Here is a 16,346-nt window from a genome sequence, read left to right as displayed (position 1 = left end):
GTTACTCCCCTTGCCTGTTTACAAGAGAGTGGGCAGTGCACAAAGAATAAAGACACTGTTGAGAGAACTGGAGATTATCATGCACAGATGTCCACACACAGGCCAAGGCCATGGGACTGCCCCAGAGCTCACCCTTTGCCACTCTCCACGGTTGCCGTGGCAAGAAAAGACTTTGGCAGGTCAGAGGACTGACTGACTGGCCCCGCACCAGGCTTGGGGGCACTATGTGTCGTGACCTGAGATGTGCCGCCCTGCCCTCAGGCCCTCCCTGAGCCTTCCACAGTCCCTGCACTCGCGTGTGCGTGCACCCACACGTGTCTGCTCAGTTCTTCCTCCGGCTTCCATGCTCGATCTCCTCCTCGCCCCTTCCAGGAGCCGCTCACCTGGAATGCATCTCATGTCCTCTGCAACTACATTTGCGTCCCTGCAGCCTCCTTGCAGGATGTGCCCAGATGGACTGGGGTGGAGGAGAGCACAGAGTGCAAACGTGCACAAGGCTGTGGCTACTGGAGAGTGAGCTGGAGGCACCCCTCCCCCCCGCACACACACACAGGCACCCATCCAACAGGGGTGGCTGATGGGAGCCCTGGACAGATAAGACAGACAGGGCTCAATGGGAAAGGCATCCAGAAGCGACATGGGAGGAGGACAACCCTGGTGGGGACCTCCGCCAGCGAGGGCGCGCTCCTGGCATGCACAAGGGAAGGGCGCTAGCACCCACAGATGCCCCCCTCTTGTCCATGCGCACGCACAGGTGGACTGGGCGTGACACAGGCTCCGAGCGCCCGGGGGGCAGGCACAGGCACGAGCAGGAGGAGCCCCCGCCCTGCAGGCCACATCCTGGGTCCTAAGAGACCCCAGCCCCTTCTTCCCCCCACCCCATCCATGGGCAACTGTGCATGTCCTGCTGGTCTTGAGTGATATGTTTGGGGTCGCGGGGGAGATTCTTCTAACCCTTATCAGCATTCATATTGTTCATTATTATTAATTATTACCACTATTCCGGCAAGCAGCCCATCTGCCCATGAGCAGTCCCTGTCAGCCAATCAGCCGGTGGTCCCCGTGGCGACTGCCCCACCCCTGTCAGACCAGCTAACAGCGTAGTGGGTGGTGTGGCTGGTCCGGCCCTGGCCATGCCCCGGGGCAGCCATCACCCCCGGGGCCTCTGTGGAGCTCACAATGCCGCCGATCAGAACAGGGGTCCAGGGCCCAACTCTCAGGAAGACCCTCCGCCGGGGCCTCGGTCAACAGTCCATTAACTGCCGGGGTCTGAGCAGTGTCTGTGCAAGTCTGTGGACAAGCCCTGGGAGGCCAAAGCCAGCTGCCCGGGGAGGGAAAGTCGCCGTGGGGCGGGCAGCGAGGGCTCCACCAGCAGCACCACCTCGTCGCTGGGGGGACGGGTGTAGTCCAAACACGGGGCCGGGCAGTCAGGAACCTGCAAGGGAGTAAGAGGACAGAATCAGCACAGGTGGGCTGGGAGAAAAAGGATTGGAAAACCTGGGGCCACTTGGCATCCCCCTCCCCAACAAACCAGGGGCTACAGCTAGGATGGAAGCTGCATGTGCCATCCCACCCGAAATGCTGCTAAACCCAGGATAATCATCAAGCAAATTGACAGTGAGTTTTATGTGATGTTTCCTTAAGGCTGAGGGCTGTTTTGGACACAGCTTCGTTCTTTAAAAACAGCCTGCAAAATGAAGAGAAGATGGGCTTCTCACAGTATCATTCCTACACAGTGTAGGAAGAGTACAGGCAGGTAGCAAGGAATTGCAGGGATGGCATCAGGAAGGCTAAAGCTGAGAACAAGCTGAGGTTAGCGAGGGATGCTAAAAACAACAAAAAGGCTTTCTTCAGCTACGTGCACAGTAAAAGGCAGAGGAAAGAAATGGTTGTTCAGCTATTAAATAAGGATGGCAAAACAATAACAGATGACAAAGAAAAGGCAGAGGTGCTCAATTCCTACTTTGGCTCAGTCTTCTCCCAAAAGAGGGTCTATGACCCCCCTGGCAAAGGCGAAGTGCAGGCTGAAGGGGCAGGATTGCAGCTTGAGATAGAAAGGCATATGGTCAAGGAACACCTAATGACTTTGAATGAGTTCAAATCTCCAGGGCCAGATGAACTGCATCCTAGAGTCATAAAGGAACTGGCAGGAGAACTCTCAGAACCTCTGTCTATTCTCTTAGGGAAATCATGGAGGACGGGGGAAGTGCCAGATGACTGGAGGAGGGCTAACGTTGTCCCTATCTTCAAAAAGGGTAAAAAGGAGGAACCTGGGAACTACAGACCAGTCAGTCTGACATCAATCCCTGGGAAAATTCTGGAGCAGATGATAAAGGAATCCATCTGGAAGCACCTTGACAACAATGCAGTGATTACTCAAAGCCAACATGGATTTGTCAAAAACAAGTCCTGTCAGACAAATCTCAGTTTTTGATCAAGTCACCTCCCTTGTGGACCGTGGGAATGCTGTAGACATCATATACCTTGACTTCAGCAAAGCTTTCGACAAAGTGCCCCATGATCTCCTGATGAGCAAACTAGCTCAAAGTGGGCTAGATGAAACAACGATCCGGTGGATCCACAGTTGGCTACAGAATCGGACTCAAAGAGTGCTTCTCAGTGGGACCTTCTCAAACTGGGGAGAGGTAACAAGCGGGGTACCGCAGGCCTCAGTCCTGGGCCCAGTGCTCTTCAACATTTTTATGAATGACTTGGAGGAGGAGGTGCAGGGAATGCTGATCAAATTTGCAGATGACACAAAATTGGGCGGGATAGCTAATACCCTGGAAGACAGAAACAAAATTCAAAGTAATCTGGATAGACTGGAGCGCTGGGCAGAAGACAACAGAATGACATTGAATAGGGATCAATGCCAAGTTCTGCACCTAGGAAAAAGAAACCAAATGCACACTTACAAGACGGGGGATACGTGGCTCAACAACACTACAAGCGAGAAGGATCTTGGAATTGTTGTCGATCACAAGCTGAATATGAGCCAACAAGGTGATGTGGCTGCAAAAAAGGCAAATGCTCTTTTGGGCTGCATTCATAGAAGCATAGCTTCCAAATCCCGGGAAGTACTAGTTCCCCTCTACTCAGCACTGGTTAGGCCTCATCTGGAGTACTGTGTCTAGTTCTGGGCACCACACTTTAAGAAGGATGCAGACAAACTGGGGGGGGTCAGAGGAGGGCAACAAAGATGATCAGGGGACTGGAAACAAAGCCCTATGAAGAGAGACTGAAAGAACTGGGCATGTTTAGCCTTGTGAAGAGAAGACTGAGGGGAGACAGGATAGTGCTCTTCAAGTCCTTGAAAGGTTGTCAGAGAGAGGAAGGCCAGCATCTCTTCTTGATCATCCCAGAGTGCAGGACACGGAATAATGGGCTCAAGTTACAGGAAGCCAGATTCTGGCTGAACATCAGGAAAAACGTCCTGTTAGAGCAATACGACAATGGAACCAATTACCTAGGGCGGTGGTGGGCTCTCCCATGCTGGAGGCATTTAAGATGAGGCTGGACAGCCCTCTGTCAGGGATGCGCTGACTTGGATTCCTGCATTGAGCAGGGGGTTGGACTCGATGGCCTTGTAGGCCCCTTCCAACCCTACTATTCTATGATTCTATGATTCAGTCTGGGAAACTGATCCACTTGGGCTAAAGAGATTTTCCCATCAAGCAGCAAACGTTTCCCTGGCTCAGGTTCACATGCACAGTGGCAGAAAGGAAGCCCCCCCGCCCCCCGTCTCACCAGAGGGAGAGAACAACCTTTGCGGAAGTGATCTGGGCCAGTGATGTTTGAGGGCAAAGAACAAGAGCCCATCAGGAAGTGGCAGACCAGTAATTAATTAATTAATTAATGTACAGCCTTTCTGCCAAAAGATAGTGCTCATAATGATGCAGGGCATGAAAACTTCACACCTGGAACACTGAATGGGGAGATTCAGGAGAGACAAAAGGAAGAGCTTCTTCACACAGCACATAGTTCACTGATGGCATTGGTGGCCATCACCTAGGATGTGGTGATGGCCACCAATTTGGATGGCTTTAAAAGGGGATTGGACAAATTCCTGGAAGAGAAGGCTGTCAGTGGCTACTAGTCCTGATGGCTCTGTGCTCCCTCCAGTATCTGAGGCAGTTGGTCTGTGGACAGCAGTTGCTGGGGGACATGTGCAGGAAGGTGCTGTGGCACTTGTGTCCTGCTTGTGGGTTTCCTGTGGGCAGCTGGTTGGCCGCTCTGTGACCAGAATGCTGAACTAGATGGACCCTTGGCCTGATCCAGCATCAGGGCTGTTCTGATGTTCTTACATCTTGTGCTAGCAAACCCCATAGTATGGCAATGTGCTGTGTGAAGGAGTAGAACTTCATGTGGTAGCCCTCATGAGGGCAGGAGCACCAGCCTATCTAGTGTGAATGGGGAAACTGAACTGCCCCTTATTTAGCCAGCTTTCATTCCCTGCTAGAGAGAAGGAAATTACCTGGTTCTATCCATGCTTTTTAAATCTTTTCTCTCCATTATAGCAAAATAGTTCTATTTCACTAGAATTGAAAGAAAAGAGAAGTTCCCAGTTAACAGTAGAAAGGACTTTTGCTCTTTTATAGTTTTATTCATATTGTTATTGATATTTTTCTTGTGTTGGTTTTTGTTGGTTTTAGGTAGTTATTACACATTCTTAGCTATTTTGTGCATCTCCATTTTGGAGGGGAAACTCAGGATACAAATTCCTCAGTCAAGCCATCCATCAATCTTACTTGTGAGTGGACACGACAGACAGCTCTTGATCATGGGGAAGGGCCTTGCTGAACAGCAAGGGACTCTACGAAGTGTGTCGGGAACCTGAGTTTGCGTTCTGCTTCGGGTGAACTGCGGGACAGCAATGGCGCAGCGGCGCTGAAGGGCTCTGGCGTGGAAGCAGCCCCGTGTGCCGAAGGGGAGACTGCCAGAGAGGGGCAGCTGAAGGGCGTCTGGGCCTGGGCTGTTGGACAGGAGTCTCACCTGGGCCTGGGGTAGGGTGACAGGCAGGGGCCGTTCCCCTGGGGCCGGCTCAGGGCCTGGTGGTGGTGGCAGCTGTGGAGATGAGACTGTGCTGTAGGCCGGCGGCACCAGCACCGCTTGCCTCTGCAGGAGCTGCAAGATGGCTGCCACATCCGCGGTCAGGCGGCTCTCCAGCCTGTGGGGGAAAGAAGAGAGTGTGAGAAGGTGCGGGGTGGGGGCTCCTAGCCCTTTAAGACTCCGGGAACACCCAGCGTGTTTGTGGAAGTGCCTTGGTAGGGGAGGGGGCCTGGGGGCTTTCCTCATGTTCCAGAATGACTGGACCATGAGGAAAGGCCCAGGCCAGAAGGCAGCCATGACATGGGGACAGCCGGCTGGTGGCTCTGCTCTCGCCGGGGAGTGGCCAGGGCTGCAGCCAGCCTCAAAGCTGCGTTCTGACACTTGGCTTTTCATTGCAGCTGCCAGGATGCTGGTTCTGGCCGGCACTCTGTGCTTCCTCAGAGGCACCCTCTCCTTCATGTATCCCACAGCTGAGCCTGAGCAAACACATATTAAACGCTGGTCTCAGTGAGATCACCTAGCCCAGCCCAGCGGTCAAAATTCGCTCCTTCCATAAGGAAGGCTCTCTGCCCTCCCTCATTTAATCTCCCCCATTTCTGGGGGCAGAGGGGGGTCTGTTCCTGGGTGTCCAAGAGGCCATGCTGTCCCCTCTGCCTGCTGAAACTTCCTCAGTTGCCTCCATGTATCTAGAAGCAAGACCCCTTGGGGCCAGGTCAGTCCCAGAAGGAAAACATGAAGCAACAGCAGCAAGGCAGCTCTTAGAATGTACGGAGTGCGCTTCCCCCACATTGTGCAAGCCGCCCTACAGGGGCAAGGGTCCCAGGTTTGAGCCCTGGCATCTCTCTCTCTCTCTCTCAAATATTTAACCACCAGGAAAAGACACGCCTGACTGCACAGACAGCAGGCGCCAAAGGGGAGTTGTGGCAGCTGCTGCGCAGCAACCCCCGTGCCCCTCTCCCCACAGTACCTGTTGAGCTGCTTCTGCAGCAGGTCCAGGCGGCCCTCCAGCTCAGTGCGATGCTGTCGGCTCAGCGGGGCGCCGCCCCCCAGGGGGATGCTGAGGGTGGTGTGGGCAGGAACAGTGCAGTGGGGCAGCTCCCGGCACTGCCGCTCCCGGCTCTCCCCCCAGAAGCTGAAGATGTTGGACATGCTTGAAAAGGCCCCTGCGTGGCACAGGAGGGAGAGGAGGAGTCGGAGGAGTCGGGGCCATGCTCCCGCCGGCACCCCGGCCTCTGCTGCAGGGCCACGCGGACGGGAAGCGTTCCCTGCTCTGGGCTGTCTGAGAACCACCAGCTCGGATGACTGTTCCAAGAAAGGAGCAGACTCCTGGGGGAACCTGTATCCCCGGTGCTCAGCCGGGGGAGCCAGCAGTCGCCGCGCCAGACCTGGTGCCGTCACGCCAGGTCACAAGAGCTTGCCCCACGGAGCTGGGAAGGGCTGGGGCTGGATTGGACCCCCAGCTTCAGTGGGGCAAGGAGAGCTCCAGGCCAAGCCAGGAAGAGTGAGAGACGCGGGTGGCCCTTGCCTGGGGGCTGACCTTGGGGTGCAGGAAAAGGCTCCAGGAGCAGCCCAGTCCAGCTAAAATCCAGGCCCCTGGAGACGGGGCAGAACAACCCCTGGCCAGGGCAACCATCAGGTAAGGCACCCGGGGGGTAGCAGCTCTTGGGCTGTCCCTCTGCCGAGGCTCAGGCTTCATGGAGTAACAACCATGTGCCAGTCACTGCAGGGCACGCCGAGGGGATGCGATGGTTTCCCTGGGGCACACAGCTGGCTGGACTTTGGTGCTTCCAGAGGGCAGCCCAAAAGCAGCTCGTTTGGGCCTGCTCGCTCTTGCGGTGCCCAGGGCGACCACACTTTAGCTAGCCTCTTGCAAATCGGAAGGACGCCTCTTACGTTGGCTTCAGCAGCTAGTCTGGAGAAGTTTGGCAACGCTGACCGAGCCTCCCCAGGCTGAGCAGGCTGCTCCTGTGCTCCGCTGGGAGAGAGACTCGGTCAGGGCCGTGACCGAGGCCCCTTCCAACCCTACTATTCCATGATTCTAGGACGAACGGTGATGTTGGGGCCAGATGGGCGCTGCTGAGGCAGGACTACCAACAACTGCCCACAAAGCCACGGACCACGTGTCCAACCCAGGTGAGCCAATCCCACTGCAATCAGTTGTGCAATTGCAGCACAACCAGAAAGGGCTGTGCTGCAATTGCAGGGAGGATGTTTAAAAATCACAATGGATCAGAACTTGGTGGGAAATGCAAAAGCAGCGGGGGAAACATGGAAATGCCGTGACTGAGAACAAGCGTCTCCAGGAGGAACTGAGCGAGTGAATCGTGTCTGTCCTAGGCTAGTGTGGCTGCAGCCACTGCGGGAAATGCCAGCCACGGCGACTGGACGAGGAGAGGCAGCGGTGGCAGAAGCACAACTGGACTCGCCTGGCTGGACAAGGTTTGGAGGCAGCATGTGCAGGATTTCGGACTTTAGCCTGGGAACTGGACCCCTCATACACACACATGCACACCCTGCCTTAAATGACCTTACATCCAGGGGGACAGAGACACTCTGTGCCCACACTCTGTGCCAGGAAAAGCCCAGTTCTGAAAAAAGGCTCCCAGGTGACTGCCCTTTCGCCCTGCAACAGGGAAGGGGAGCCATACCCTGAGCACCAGAAGTCTTATTCAGCATCTTCGGGGTTCTGAAGATGTGCAGCCCTGTCCCTCTGCAGCCATAGGGTCAGAAAACTTGCTTCATTCAAAATGCAAGATCTCCAGCTTTGCACCAGGCCTCAACCCCCTCCCTAACCTCTGCATAGGATGCAGCTGGGATTCCAGGCTTTTGCCTGTCTGGGCTGCCGCTCGGGGACCATGGTGCGTGGACACCCTGCCCCTGCCCTACCTGCCAGCGGGGTGCAGGCATCACTGCCTTTGTGCTCCAGAGGCGCAGGGGAGGTGGGATTGCCAGGGGGCACCGTGGGGTGGAAAGGCGACAATCCTGTGGCACTGGAGATCTGGAGGGGGGGCTCCTCCTCGTCGCTGGAGGGGGGACTGGATGCCACGGAGCTGCTGCGGCATGGGTCCCATTTGGGCAGGCCATGTGGAGCCCCTGGCGCTTGGTAGTTCTGCCCCACTTGCAGCACCTTCTGCTGGGCTTTCAGTTCCCCTAGATTCTCCTCATCTGTGGGGAGAGTCAGAAAAAGTCATCAGCAGACCCTGGCAAGAGGAAGTGGGGCAGGGGCCTTTGGCTGTACCCCCCCCTCACCAGAACAGCTGCCTCTAGGACCCTGGGAACCCAAGCTGGGAGAGTGAGGGGGTTTGCAGGAGTGAGAATGGGGAGACAGAAAGGGCGTCCTGTAGGCCCCCATGAAGGACTCCAGGCAGTGGGTGTCCTGTTTGCAAAATTCTGCTACAGAGGATGCCATGAGCAGGAACTGTTTCAGATAATTACGTCTTATTTCACTTACTCCCAGACCCAGAGACCATTTGCCAGTCGATCCTGATCCCCCGCTCCTTCCAGGGGGTGGCTACCAGAGGGAGGGAGTGAGAGCCCCCCCCACATTAGCCCCTCCCTGTAGAGCCGCAGTCCCCCTTCTCATTCTGAAGGATCCACAAATGCAAGAGAAGGACCTCCTACAGCTGGTCAACCCCAGCAAAATGCCCCCTGTCCTTTGGGTCTTGGCTGCTGCCAGGGGCTTGAGATGATCTGGGGGGTGGGAGATATCTCCACCAGAGAGCAGTGCTCTGGAATGGCCACAGACTCTCTAGCGGGTGGAGACGCTTCTGCCACTTTCTGGCTCCCAGGTTTTTCTGGCTCTGTGCTTTGCAAACAATGTTTGTGTCAGGGCCAGGCCTGCCATGATGCGGGAGGCCTGCCGGAGACTTTTCCCTTGCTGCTCTTCGCTTACATTTTAATGGGCATGCCTGAGGCTGGTCCTGACAGGGGTGCTGCCCAACGCATCAACTGCTTGCTTTATCGAAACTGCCCCCCCCACACCTATTTCCTGGCCCTGTTGGGGAAGCAGCTGAGGGGGCAGCAATTTTGATTAGAAAAATGGCCCCCAAGGAAGGGCTTCCCAGAGAAAGGGTGTTCCCTGAATGATCCTTGGGACCACAGGACCTGTGGCACACGGGAGCCCAGCTCGGTGCTGTCCTTACCTTTCTCGGCGCGCCGCCGGAAGGAGAGTTTGCGGCGGCGCAACCGGCTGAAGCTGCCGTTCACCCCATCGCTGCTTGGCGAGCCTGGAATCATGTTTGTCTGCCATGCAAGGAGAGCTCATTAGCTCGGTGGCTGATGGGACTCTGTAGGAGGGGGAGGGCTGTGGCAAGGCAAGCAGGGTCTCCTGGGGTCCCCCCGGGCCACCGTGTCTACCCTGAGCTGGTCAGCAGCACACCGGGGTAGGGGGCATCCTTGGATGACAGGGTGGAGACTCTCCAGGAGCAAAACTCACATCTCGCAAGTTGAAGGTGATCTCCAGGTTGGACCAGAAGTGGTCAGAGAACTCTGGGTACATGTCCAGCACCTCCAGCAGGTCTTCGCGGTGGATCTTGTGCAGGTCGCAGTAAGTGAGCGCTCGCACGTCGGCGTTTGACTTGCCAGGCCGCGCATACAGGTTGAGCGGCTCCCCAAAGATGTCGTTCTTCCCTGGGTGGAAGAGGAGGTGGCAAAATAAGCCCTTGCAGATAGGGCGGGGGGGGGGGGGGCGACGACAGGTTTTATAAGGTCACGGTCAGGATACCTTGAAAACAATGCAGTGATTACTCGAAGCCAACATGGATTTGTCAAGAACAAGTCCTGCCAGACGAATCTGATCTCATTTTTGGATCAGGTCACCTCCCTTGTGGACCGTGGGAATGCAGTAGACATCATATACCTCGATTTCAGCAAAGCTTTCAAAAAAGTGCCCCATGATCTCCTGATAAGCAAACTAGCTCAAAGTGGGCTAGATGAAACAACGATCCGGTGGATCCACAGTTGGCTACAGAATTGGACTCAAAGAGTGCTTCTCAATGGGACCTTCCCAAACTGGGAAGAGGTCACGAGTGGGGTACCACAGAGCTCAGTCCTGGGCCCAGTGCTCTTCCACATTTTTATGACTGACTTGGAGGAGGAGGTGCAGGGAATGCTAATCAAATTTGCAGATGTCACAAAATTGGGCGGGATAGCTAATACCCTGGAAGACAGAAACAAAATTCAAAGTGATCGGGATAGACTGGAGTGCTGGGCAGAAAACAGAATGACATTGAATAGGGATCAATGCCAAGTTCTGCACCTAGGAAAAAGAAACCAAATGCACACTTACAAGATGGGGGATACATGGCTCAACAACACTACAAGCGAGAAGGATCTTGGAATTGTTGTCGATCACAAGCTGAATATGAGCCAACAAGGTGATGTGGCTGCAAAAAAGGCAAATGCTATTTGGAGCTGCATTCATAGAAGCATAGCTTCCAAATCCCGGGAAGTACTAGTTCCCCTCTACTCAGCACTGGTTAGGCCTCATCAGGAGTACTGTGTCCAGTTCTGGGCACCACACTTTAAGAAGGATGCAGACAAACTGGAGAGGGTTCGGAGGAGGGCAACAAAGATGATCAGGTGACTGGAAAAAAAGCCCTATGAAGAGAGACTGAAAGAACTGGGCATGTTTAGCCATGAAAAGAGAAGACTGAGGGGAGATATGATAGCGCTCTTCAAGTACTTCAAAGGTTGTCACAGAGAGGAAGGCCAGGATCTCTTCTCGCTCATCCCAGAGTGCAGGACACGGAATAATGGGCTCAAGTGACAGGAAGCCAGATTCCGTCTGAACATCAAGAAAAACTTCCTGACTGTGAGAGCAATACGACAATGGCACCAATTCCCTAGGGAGGTGGTGGGCTCTCCCACACTGGAGGCATTCAAGACGAGGCTGGACAGCCATTTGTCAGGGATGCTCTGACTTGGATTCCTGCACTGAGCGGGGGGTTGGGCTCGATGGCCTTGTAGGCCCCTTCCAACCCTACTATTCTATGATTCTATGATCTCCTTTTGGTCCATGAGTGACTCACTAGAAGTAGGGAGAGCAGCGGAAGGAGTCCTGTGGGGACCCCTCCCAGGACCCAGCATCACCCCCATGCCCCCCCGTAGTTCCCACATCCCTCTCTGCTGCTGGGATTCCAAGCTCAGCTTTCACATTCCCTAAGGATCTCACACACGCAGCACCAGTGGATCTGGCGGATGCTGCACTGAAAGCAAAAGCTGCCAGCTGGTGGAGTTGCCCTTGCATGACCTGAGGCATGGCAGAGGTGCCCCAACCACGGGTCGAGCCGGGAGACGGCGGCCCACTGCCTCCCTTGCGCCGGGTTCTGTGTACCCCTAGAAATAACTGGGAGGCGGTGTCTGCATCCTGCTCAATCCTCCTCATGTAGCGACAGGGGTGGGGGAGGGACACATTTGATAATTCACTTTGAAAATAGCAAGGCCTCAAAAACGAGACGTGAGGTGCAATCCATCGACTGAAGGTGCAATCCATCGACTGAATCCTACTATTCTATGATTCTATGACTGCACGGGTCACCAGTGCTCTGGGATTGGTGGCTTGCAGCGCACTTCATGGTGCCCCCCCCTGGCCTTCCCAGTGGGCCGACTGTCTCTCTCACTGCTCCTGGTTCCCTGAGATCTCGATGGTTCAGCGGAGGAGCCCCTGCTTTGCATGCAGATGGTCCCCGGTTTGATTCCCTCCAGACCGGGCTGGGAAGGAATCCTGCCTGAGGCCCTAGGGGGAGAGCCGCTGCTGCCAGTCAGTGTCGACAGCCCTGGGCCAGATGGACCAAGGCGGCCTGATGCGGTACATGGCAACTTACTCTGTTCCTCTGTTCCTGCTTGCAGTGGCTGCTGGGGTCCCAGTTCCAGCTCCACAATGTGCATGCAGTGCAGAGGAGGGGGAATCATAGAATCATACAATAGTAGGGTTGGAGGGGGCCTACAAGGCCATCAAGTCCGACCCCCTGCTCAATGCAGGAATCCAAGTCAGAGCATCCCTGACAGATGGCTGTCCAGCCCCAAAACAGAATTTTGTTTCTGTCTTCCAGGTTATTAGCTATACTGCCCAATTTTGTGTCATCTGCAAATTTGATCAGCATTCCCTGCACCTCCTCCTCCAAGTCATTCATAAAAATGTGGAAGAGCACTGGGCCCAGGACTGAGGCCTGCGGTACCCCACTCATTACCTCTCCCCAGTTGGAGAAGGTCCCATTGCAAAGCACTCTTTGAGTCCATTTCTGTAGCCAACTGTGGATCCACCGGATCGTTGTTTCATCTAGCCCACTTTGAGCTAGTTTGCTCTCAGGATATCATGGGGCACTTTTTTGAAAGCTTTGCTGAAGTCGAGGTATATGATGTCTACAGCATTCCCACGGTCTACAAGGGAGGTGACTTGATCAAAAAATGAGATCAGATTCAACTGGCAGGACTTGTCCTTGACAAATCCATGTTGGCTTTGAGTAATCACAGCATTGTCCCCAAGGTGCTTCCAGATGGATTGCTTTATCATCTGCTCCAGAATTGTCCCTGGGACTGATGTCAGACTGACTGGCCTGTAGTTCCCAGGTTCCTCCTTTTTACCCTTTTTGAAGATAGGGACATTAGCCCTCCTCCAGTCATCTGGCACTTCCTCTGTCCTCTATGATTTCTCAAAGAGAATAGAGAGCGGTTCTGAGAGTTCTCCTGCCAGTTCCTTTATTACTCTAGGATGCAGTTCATCTGGCCCTGGAGATTTGAACTAATTCCAAGTCATTAGGTGTTCCTTGACCATATGCCTTTCTATCTCAAGCTGCAATCCTGCCCCTTCAGCCTGCACTTCGCCTTTGCCAGGGGGGTCATAGACCCTCTTTTGGGAGAAGACTGAGCCAAAGTAGGAATTGAGCACCTCTGCCTTTTCTTTGTCATCTGTTATCGTTTTGCCATCCTTATTTAACAGCTGAACCACCATTTCTTTCCTCTGCCTTTTACTATGCATGTAGCTGAAAAAAGCCTTTTTGTTGTTTTTAGCATCCCTTGCTAACCTCAGCTCGTTCTCAGCTTTAGCCTTCCTGACGCCATCCCTGCAATTCTGTGCTACCTGCCTGTATTCTTCCTTTGTTACTTTGCCTTCTTTCCACTTCCTATATGTGTCCTTTTTTGTTTTCAGGTCATCCCTAAGCTTTTTGTGAAGCCACATTGGCTTCTTCTGTTGTCTCCCACCTTTTCTTCTTGTTGGAATTGCTTGTGATTGTGCCTTGAGAATTTCCTTTTTTAAAAGCTCCCACCCATCTTGGACTCCTTTTCTCGTTAGCGTCGCTTGCCATGGGACCTTCCTGATCATGGTTCTGAGTTTATGAAAATCAGCTTTCCTAAAATCCAGGGTACGCGTTTCACTACGCTCGGCTTTTGCTTCCCTTAGAACCAAGGACTCAAGTACAACATGGTCGCTTTCCCCCAGAGTTCTTGTAACTGCTACTTTATCCACTAAGTCATCTCTGTTGGTTAGGATCAAGTCAAGGATAGCCGATCCTCTAGTTCCTTCCTCTACTTTCTGTAGGAGGAAGTTATCCGCCACACAAGTCAGGAATGTCCTGGAGGGGCCATGTTTTGCAGAATCTGTCTCCCAACAAATATTGGGGAAATTGAAGTCCCCCATTACTACTACATCATGCTTCCTTAAAACATTGGCAATTTGCTTTTCAAAAATTTCATCCTCGTCTTCTCCTTGGTTGGGTGGCCGGTAGTAGACTCCGACCACCAGGTTCCTTTTATTCTTTGCTCCATTTATTTTGATCGAGATGCTCTCGATGGGGCTACCAAGCTCATCCTCTTGTATTTCTGTGCAGATATATGTCTTTTTCACATACAGTGCAACCCCACTTCCTTTTCTGTTCCTCCTGTTCTTTTGGAACAAGTTATATCCTTCAATTGCTGTATTCCAGTCATAAGAGTCATCCCACCAAGTCTCAGTTATACCTATCAAGTCATAATTTCCCTCCTGTATTAAGAGTTCAAGTTCGTTCTGTTTGTTTCCCATACTCTGGGCATTAGTATATAGACATCGAAGACCATGTGCTTCATAGTCTGGCTTTCTACCTACATGTGTCTGAAGACTATTATTGGGCCCTATCAGAGCTGTTCTCTCCGTTGCAGTGCATGCGCCTAGGTCCATTGTTACCACCAACATTACATCTCCCTTCCCCGTAGGATTCAGTTTAAAGCCCTCCTGATGAAGTTCTTCATGCTGTGGCCAAACATATTCTTCCCAGCCTTTGTGAGGCGCAACCCGTCCCTTGCCAGCAGCCCATCTTCCAGGAAGTATAGTGGTCCCAGAATCCAAATCTCTCTCGTCGGCACCACCTTCGTAGCCAGTCATTCACCCAGAGTATTTTTCGTTCCCTTTCTATCCCTCTTCTAACTACTGGAAGGATGGATGAGAAAACTATCTGGGCCCCAAAGTTCTTGAGTTTCCTTCCCAGAGCTTCAAAGTCTGACGTGATCTCTTCGTAGCTCCGCTTGGCGGTATCATTTGTTCCCACATGGATGAGAAGAAAGGGATCCCTGTCAGTGGGCTTTATGAGTGCAGGCAACCTTTCAGTCACGTCTCTAATCTGTTCTCCCGGGAGACAACATACCTGGCGAGTCCACGGGTCTTCGCAACATACTTGGGTCTCGATCCCACGCAGCAAGGAGTCTCCCACTACTACCACTCTTCCCTTCTTCTTGTTGTAGGCCTGGGTTTCATCGCCTCTGTTTGACTGACCTTCAGCCTCTTGCTCACTCTCATGCAGGTTCCCCTGTGATTCTTCCTCTGCAGGCTGGCCTCCAGTCTCATCCTTAAGTACCTGGAATCGGTTCCACAGCTCCACTGCTTCCACTGGTGCAGAGTGGCGTCTAGTTCTTCTTCTCCTGTCACCTTTTTCCAAGGAGTATCCTCTACTCCATTTTTCTTCACCTCAGCATTTCCCACTGCCTCATCTTGCTGTTGCTCTTCAAGCTTCTGGTCTTCGCTTTGCTGCTTCCCTCATTCTGTCCAAGAACTCTTCGTGTTCTCTTATTCCCCGGAGGGTTGACAGTTGCCGCTCCAGTCCACTTACTTTTTCCTCCAGCAGCGTGATCAACTTGCACTTGTTGCAGGTGTAGGCCATGTTGTTCTCAGGCAAGAAAACAAACATTGCACACACCTTGCAGGTCACCACCACTGGAGAGTCCTGTCCTTCCATTGCCTCTTTTCCCTTTTTGTGTCTAGCTTTGTGATTGTTCTAGACTAGCCTGTGCCTGCTCCTCTACTCAGTAGAGGTTAAAAGCAGAGTCCCACTGGTGTGGAAGCATGTGTTACAAGAAAAATAAATGAAAAAGTTAGTAAAAAAAAATATGAAAAAATGAAAAAAAAATGTTAGGGGCCTCCCCCTTGACCTCCTCCGCCGAACTCCCCTGGCCAACTCCTGTTTGCTCCCCCTGTTCGCTCGCTCTCTGGGAGCTTGCTTGCTTCTGTAGTCCCAGGACCAGCTGGAGCAGCTTGCTCTGTTCTGCTCTGCTTTGCTCAGCTGGGAGGTGGGAAACAGACTGAAGCTTCCCGCCCACTCGTCTGCTGGGAGTACTCAGGCCACCCCACCCCCCAATTCAGTTGGAGCTCTCAGAAGCACCTGGTGAGCTCACAGCCACTCAGAAGGATAAAGGGCAGCCCCCTGGGCTTCCTGCAGCCCACTTACCTCTTAGCCTCTGTCTCCTTTGTCTCTTCTACCACTGCATCTCCCCTGGCCAACTCCTGTTTGCTCCCCCTGTTTGCTCGCTCTGGTCACTCGCTTGCTTCTGTAGTCCCTGGACCAGCTGGAGCAGCTTGCTCTGCTTTTTGGCTGCCCAAGAGCATAAGTGCACTCATGGCTGCCCGCATCAGGACGAGAAAGAGGACTGGGAGGGGGGCAAAGGCGGGAGAGTGGCCAGAGGACTCTCTCCGGCTGCTGGCTGGAGCAGCTGCTGCCAATGTGGCTCCAGACTGATGCCAGGGTGGGAGCCCCTCCTGCCCCTGCAAGGCATCATGTTTCGTGGCATGCACCAGGCTTCCGCAACCTGGCACCCTCTGGATGTGTTGGACTACAACTCCCATCATCCCCCAGCCAGCACCTCTCTATCACCTCTGCTCAACACACTGGGCAGACATTTGGGACCGCCTCAAAACCTGCAGGTTGCATGCCGAGAGGCGACAGCGGGGCAAAATGAATGTAGGGAGGGACGCTTCTTCCGCGCCACTCTTGACTCTCTTAAAAACATGGCTGTCTGCAGCCCAAGGCTGTGGCTGCTGACGGCTCCCCCAT

The 16,346-nt window shown here is 53.6% G+C and overlaps 1 protein-coding gene across 2 annotated transcripts in view; it reads right to left on the bottom strand.

Annotated features, from left to right (window-relative positions):
- Nucleotides 1-1,255: 1,255 nt before the first annotated feature.
- The window catches only part of KCNH2 (potassium voltage-gated channel subfamily H member 2), a 114,980-nt gene continuing 99,889 nt past the window's right edge, over nucleotides 1,256-16,346 (bottom strand). The window contains exons 10-16 of one of the 2 annotated variants that reach the window (XM_084859694.1): nucleotides 9,485-9,678; nucleotides 9,192-9,291; nucleotides 7,936-8,214; nucleotides 6,017-6,212; nucleotides 4,993-5,167; nucleotides 2,014-2,024; nucleotides 1,256-1,448 (exon numbers count right to left, since the gene is read on the bottom strand). In XM_084859694.1, the coding sequence (XP_084715820.1) occupies nucleotides 1,256-1,448; nucleotides 2,014-2,024; nucleotides 4,993-5,167; nucleotides 6,017-6,212; nucleotides 7,936-8,214; nucleotides 9,192-9,291; nucleotides 9,485-9,678 (1,148 nt within the window). Of the gene's footprint in view, nucleotides 1,459-2,013; nucleotides 2,025-4,988; nucleotides 5,168-6,016; nucleotides 6,213-7,935; nucleotides 8,215-9,191; nucleotides 9,292-9,484; nucleotides 9,679-16,346 lie in introns of both variants that reach the window. The other variant, XM_084859693.1, reaches the window with a different exon arrangement.

Source organism: Heloderma suspectum, chromosome 5 (genome assembly GCF_057233095.1).
Source record: "Heloderma suspectum isolate Gila_16-S chromosome 5, 16-S_ref, whole genome shotgun sequence".
Taxonomy (NCBI): domain Eukaryota; kingdom Metazoa; phylum Chordata; class Lepidosauria; order Squamata; family Helodermatidae; genus Heloderma; species Heloderma suspectum.
This window is presented reverse-complemented; position numbering and strand designations above follow the sequence as displayed.